This window comes from Octopus bimaculoides, chromosome 19 (genome assembly GCF_001194135.2).
Source record: "Octopus bimaculoides isolate UCB-OBI-ISO-001 chromosome 19, ASM119413v2, whole genome shotgun sequence".
Taxonomy (NCBI): domain Eukaryota; kingdom Metazoa; phylum Mollusca; class Cephalopoda; order Octopoda; family Octopodidae; genus Octopus; species Octopus bimaculoides.
In genome coordinates this window covers 2795439-2802539 of record NC_068999.1, presented here as the reverse complement: position 1 = coordinate 2802539, position 7101 = coordinate 2795439, and the positions used below count along the sequence as shown (strand labels likewise).

General features: G+C 35.9%; 1 protein-coding gene across 1 annotated transcript in view; it reads right to left on the bottom strand.

The window, feature by feature from the left end:
- Nucleotides 1-1152: 1152 nt before the first annotated feature.
- The window catches only part of LOC106882696 (renin receptor), a 24989-nt gene continuing 19040 nt past the window's right edge, over nucleotides 1153-7101 (bottom strand). The window contains exons 7-8 of the mRNA XM_014933460.2: nucleotides 3880-3993; nucleotides 1153-2657 (exon numbers count right to left, since the gene is read on the bottom strand). Coding sequence (XP_014788946.1) covers nucleotides 2460-2657; nucleotides 3880-3993 — 312 coding nt within the window. The 3' untranslated portion in view covers nucleotides 1153-2459. The remainder of the gene's footprint in view (nucleotides 2658-3879; nucleotides 3994-7101) is intronic.

Below are 7101 nucleotides of genomic sequence, written 5' to 3'. Positions count from 1 at the left end.
GCCTGTCTGTCCGTCTGCCTTCTGCTTGCCTGTCTGTCCGTCTGCCTTCTGCTTGCCTGTCTGTCCGTCTGCCTTCTGCTTGCCTGTCTGTCCGTCTGTTTGTCTGTCTGTCCGTCTGCCTGTTTGGTAGCACCGAAACACAATGCACCACGCTATACTACAACATTACCCCGTGACACACAACACAACACAACACCGCAATGCAACGTACTACACCACTGTCTCGTTTATTGTCTATTGTTTGTGACGAGCAGCAAACCAGGTAAGTCTTTAACAGCAGCTGACAGGTGTAACAATGAGCGAAACGAACTGAAGTTGGAATATTTTTCGAGAGTATAAAAAAAGAAAACCTAGAACTGGTCCTCTTAGCAATGTAACACCTCCACAGAGAATGGTTAGCACAGAAAAGGACGATTGAAGTACCAGGAAATTAATGTCGGCTGACACACAGAAAAACTTCCAATAAACAGAGGAAACGTTTAAGAAGTTGAAAAACATAACAAAGTGAATTGATTAGGAATTTATTGATTGGTGATAAAATAGTGTCTGGGGGTGAGGGGTGCATGTGAATATGTATCATTGTATGCGTATGTATGTGTGAGCGTGTGTGTTGAAGGCATGTGACTTAGTGGTTAGTGTGTTTGGCTCACAATCATAAGGTTGTGAGTTCGATTCCTTGTGGTGCATTATGCCCGTGAGCAAGACAATTTATTTCACGTTGCTCCAGTCCACTCAGCCAGCAAAAATGAGTTGTACCTGTATTTCAAAGGGTCAGCCTTGTCACACACTGTGTCATATTGAATCTCCCCGAGAACTACGTTAAGGGTACACTTGTCTGTAGAGTACTCAGCCACTTGCACGTTAATGTGAGTGTGTGTGCAAGTGTATGTGAACATGTAAGTGAATGTGTGTGTGTGAGATGGCAATGCAGAAAGAGCCAAAAAAGAAGTGATCCAATTTTCAGAAATATGGAAACATTTTTGTTATGAAGAATATTTTCCAGACAAACCAAGAATTTGTAACAGTGAACTGACTAGAGTTGGAACGAAGACATTGGAAGAGGTTAAAAAAGGCAGAGGGGATGTTCAGGCTGTCATGAAAATCTGAAGACAACCAAAATGAAATTTAAATAAAACAAAACAACAAATAAAATAAAATTAACATTTTATTTGGAAAAAACAAAAAAAATAAACAAAATATATCACAATAAAACAAAGTGGAATTGGAACAATAGAATTGGTTTATCAGAAAGGGCAGCTGTTGTGTGGATGTGAGGGTGTTCATGCTTTAACAAACATGACCCAATCCAACAATTTATTGGTTTTTACAGTGGAATGTCAAACTTGAAAATATCTGATCTTCTAACAGAAAGATCAGACCTATGTACCCCTAAATCTACCCCTAAAATTGTAGACATACCCAGTCAAACACAATATTTATCAAGAAGATTGTTCTATTTGAAAGTCTAAAGTTTATATTTGAAAGTCTAAAGTTTATATTTGAAATAAAACAGAAAAAAATATGGAATTGTGTCACAAGAAATTACTGCAACCAAAGTCAAGATTCACTGAAAAATCTTCAGAAATTAATTCCAAACTTGACAAGTTTGTAGAATACTCCACATCTCAACAATAATTTCTCACTCAAAAAACTTATTTTCATATATTTAAATATAAATACATGATTAAAATGAAATATTGCTATGAATCTGCTGAAAACAAAAAGAGATTAAACTTTTGGTAGGAAAACAGAAAATCCTAGTTTTGATAAAACTTATGAAATAATTAAACGATTGAGGAGTGTAAAGTTGAGAATTTTGTGAGAGTTAAGTACAGCAGAGCCTGACTAGCAACAAGAAAAATATAAAGCTTCTGGTTAATTTGATCCATCAGTGAATTAAAACTAAAAAACATTAACTGATTTATTGGTCAACAGTAACTAGCAAAGATCTATTATACATGTATGTAGAGAATTGCTGTAGAGGTAAAACAATTAAAACAACCTCACTAATAGTTTTATACATACATATATATACACACACATATATCAGTAAGACAGCTGTAACAATCTTACTGATGGTTTAATATATATATATATATATATATATATATATGAATATATATATATATGTATGTGTATATATATATGTATGTGTATATATATATATATATATATATATATGCATGTGTATGTATGCATATATATATACATACACACACACACATATATATATATATATATCATCATTTCATTATGATGTGTGTATGTATGCATATACATGTGTGTGTGTGTGTGTGTATATATGTATATATATATATACACACACACACGCATCAGTAAGACAGCTTTAACAACCTAAGCTGCTGTCTATACTGAAATATGTCTCAAGCCTCTGCAAACAAACTTTCACTCAGAAATTTCAATTAATTTTCTACGACGCAGAAAAACCAAAGATAGAATTATTCCTTTTTCAATCGCTGGCTGGTCATTCTGTAGATAACACTGTCACGGCCTGGATCCATGTTCCAAATACCATAAGATATAACAAAAAGAGCAACCATCAGCACAATCATCCCCCACAGAATAATGTTGAAAACGGAAGCATAATTGTCAGAGTAGTTTCCAACGAGGTTTAAGGTACCATTGCGTTTCGTCTCCTGAAATGAGAAATGTATAAGGAATTAATCAGGAAAATTAAAAGATGGGTTTAGGGTTGGTTAAAGGTATTTTGGGAAAATATTAATAATTCTCTATAGTCTCCTGAAAAATGGTAAATTACATTCCATAGAGTGATGCCAATGAAATAGCAGAATAAAATTTATTCTCAAATAATCAGGAATTAATACACTTAAACTACAATTGTTCTTACTGGTATCACACACACACACACACAAAGAATTACCACCTGGACACATCTTTTTATGACATGCAGTTGTTCAAAGATAGAATCCTAATTAAGCAGAATCTTCATAGTAAAGACTTGGCCTAGTGGTTAGTGTGCTGCACTCATGATCGCCAGACCATGGGTTCCATTTCCAGACAGAGCAGCATGTTGTCTTTTTAGGCAAAACATTTCATTTCACATCACTCTAGTGCTGTGTGAGAACCAGCACATTAAAGAATGGACCCATTTCTTCAGCACATCATAAAAGGCAACTAAAAGAGGTTGAGGCAGGATCTGCACTCCAACCTCATAAAACCCTCACCAGTAATGACCACCCAAATAGACTCACAGATTAGAGGGTGGTCGCCTGGGAGGTGCAGAATCATCATCCAGAGAATCACCAACAAACGGTGGATGTGGTTACAGTACGTCCCCATGCTACTGCTACCACTCACTGCATTGTAAGCAGGAAAAGCATTATAGCCACTGCAGTAACATTTAAAGCCTTAACAAGGTTTTTTTTAGACCTAGAATCAATAAATAGAAGTACCAGTAATATATTGGGCATCAACACTATAACAGCAAAACAATGTCAAAGGCAAAAGGGAATTCATGAGTTCCACAGCAACCAACAATACATACATCTACTCAGGTTGACTTTCCCCTCCATATTCTGGTCGGGTCCCCACCAAGGAGCTCTGTGGCTCTTAAGGATCTACCTCTGACCCTTTCCAGAGAGCCACAAGGCTAGAAAGGAGAAGAAAGGAGAAGTTCTCCTCCAACAGAAGAGTGAGCCTCGATACTTAACAACAGAGAGGGACTCCGCTAAAGATGACCAAGGTTCAAGGGTCAAGTGACCAATGAAGTCTACAACTGAAATAAACCACAGTGAGATCTGAATTCAGGACTCAAAGGACAGAAATAATACCACAAGGTATGTTATATTCCTATAAAAGTTCTAGCAATTTGTTTTAGAATCTCAGCAGAATACTTACAGTGACCTCCATCAAACTTCTGGTTTTGTGCAGTAGATCTCCATGTATGGGTTGGGTGATGAGGACCTCAACAATGACACCGTCATCGTAGAGGTTGCGGAAGTCAGAGGTCATCTAGAAGAGAAGAGAGTCATCAAAAACATGAAGTTCAATGGACCAGAACAAGTGAAGAAGTGTCGTTATTAATATTAAATATTTGATCATTCATTACAGGCGGGTAGGATAATGATATAAAGTTACACATTAACTATTGATGCAGTCACAACAGTATGTCTGACTTTCCTTTCATCAGTTATTGTTGTTTAGCCCCAGGATGAACCTTACTGAGTAGACAGACCTAAGATCAAAAGCATTCCAGACATGACCCTCCCACCTTTTATGAGGTATGTCAAGAATTAAAATATTCAAAGCTTTCTTTTCTTTTCCATCAAGATAGGATTCAAGAAAGAATTTGACTGCTATTTCTAACAGATTGAGCGACCACTTTGATTTGTTCCATGACCACCACTGCAGCAGTTGTTATTTTACTTCACAGCTGTAGTTGAAGTTTCCAACTATAGATCAGTCAATCCACACTAAAAAGCGTGGATCTGTGAGATTTCACAGAATATATTTTTTACAACTGAGGCAGAGAAAAAAAAAAGATGGTTTTTTAATCAGACGAACACACCACCACCATCATCATCATCATCATCATAATCCTCTTATTATAAAAACAGAAATGGAATTCGCTCTTGTCCCTCTTTACAACTGATTGATGATCTTTGTTCGGGGCCATTGTCCATGCTGGCATGGGTTAGATGGTTTGACAGGAGCTGGTAAGCCAGAGAGCTGCACCAGGTTCCAGTCTGATTTGGCATCGTTTCTATGGCTGGATGCCCTTCCCGACGCCAACCACTCCAAGAGGTTATAAAACTAAATTTCTTGTCTGTAGTCAGGACTTATTTATTTATAAGGGAACTGGGACATTTATTTATAAGAGAAACTGGTAAACCACTTCTCTTCTCTGAACTCAACAATCCTCCGTTATTAAAATTACATTCCCACATACAACAAAGAAGTGGATGATAGCTGGTATGGACACAAGATACGACAGACATAGCAAACCTATGCAATTACAAGACTCTATTGGAACTTCTTACAAAGAAAAAAAAAGAATAAAAAAACAGGAAGAGGAAAAAAACATTGATGCAATAACAGATCTATTTTTATGTTATCTAAAAAGAACTCCCTACTCTTTTTAAGAGTTAAATAAAGAGTAGCTCCTTAGATGTTGTTGTCACAAATAACAAGCACACACACACACACACACACACAGACACAGACACACAAATTGAACAAAGGCAATGAAAGTATAGAGGATGTTAGTTAGAAGTGAACCAGCTTTCTGTCGTGTCAACTGTGACATGTGAGAGGCTGTTAATGATAAAGTTGCCGAAGCTAAAATATATGTTAGAGGAGGAGAGAAGAAAGATGGACGTATAATTAGTGGAAGACACCAAACAAATGAAGTCGGTCTAATTAGTATATTAGCAGCACGTCTTTGCAATCATTGCTACAGGCACCCCCCCCCCCCTACACACACATACACAGAGTGTTGTTTAAGTAGTGGAGGAAATATTACCGCTACAGCTTGATTACTAATAAGATGCTGAGAAATATTTAAGACTAATCAAGATTTCCCAACTAGCCACACTATATAACTAGTCGTTCATTACTATAATGAACAGAATTAACTGTCACCCACAGCACACCTCCCCGCCCTGCACACCTCCCACCCCGCTCATCAAAAAACGATTCTTGATAATGTACTCCTCCGTGTGTGTGTGAGAGAGAGAGCGAGTGTGAGTGTGTGTGTGTGTGTGTATTTCTTTGATGTCTACAGCGATAAAAATCTTGCAAGTTAACAGTGATTGGAGAGAACAATGAAGCAACTCCCATCCAGTGGTGGTGGTGGTTATTGTACTGGCAACAGTGATTGTGAACGAAGTAGTAGTAGTAGTAGTAGTAGTAGTAGTAGTATGAGAAAGTGATGCCATGCCAGCAGTATAACATGTTTAAATGAATGAACATCAAATTAATAGAATGGAAACATCTTTAGGACAGTTCACTGCCGAGACTTTAGTTAGAGTTAATCAAATTTCAAGAAATAACAATTTACCTCCAGCCATTGACATTATATTCCAAACTCTCAATGACATCATTAAAAGAAATGTCTTGTTTTCAAGAAATTAATTTTTTTTTCCCTACTTTTTTCATTTATTTTATCTTTATTTCTTATTTGTTCGTTATAGAAATTTAATATTTCATTCACAAACTATTTCAGTCGAAACTAAAATGTATAAATAACAACAGAAAGCAAGTAAAAAAAAAAAAAGAAAGTGTAGAAAAGCGCAAGAAATGAGAGAAATTTTACCATTTCAAAAGAAACAAAAATATTTTTGCTTAACTTTTTTCAAAAGAGAAACTATTCTCATTTCTGAGAAATTATGGGCAACTTTAAATGTTGAATTCCAATCACAGAAGAAGTTGTTGATCAAATTTACACAAAATTCCACAATTCTCACCAACAATTAATAAAACTAAACCAGCTGAAACTTGCTCGATATATTTTAGATGCAATAGCTACAGTGAGAGGACAACTTCATTAGAGATACCAGTAATACAAACAGGTCCACTCGGTCTATTCTCACAATACAGTGACGTAATCATGGAAACTTGACTCAGTTGACACTATCAAGTAAATGCCATGTCGATGAAGTAATACTATAATTAGATTCCCTTGGGTTTAAATTAACATTAATTAAACCAATAAATTCACCAGTGCCCTTAAAATCACATTCATCACCCCTATCTAACAATTTAAATATTGTTCAACAGAAATACCAGAAATGACTAAGCTGTCATTACAAACCAATGTTCATATGGAATATCATCAGTTTGATATTAGAAATATATTTAACAGGACAATGCATGATGGTCATTCTTGGACTTTATATTTAGTTAATTTTTAAGAAGAATTTATCTGAATTTTAAACATTTTGAATTAAAATATGAGAGAAAGAGAGAATTACAACTCTACATCTAAAGTTCAGCCTTATTTGAGCATTGGGGAAATTATTGTTGAAAGTTGTGAGACATCTAACAACACCAGCCAGTCACAAATTGTGTGACATCAGGTAGAATTCCTATCACATGCATTTATTTCAGCCTGCCATCAGA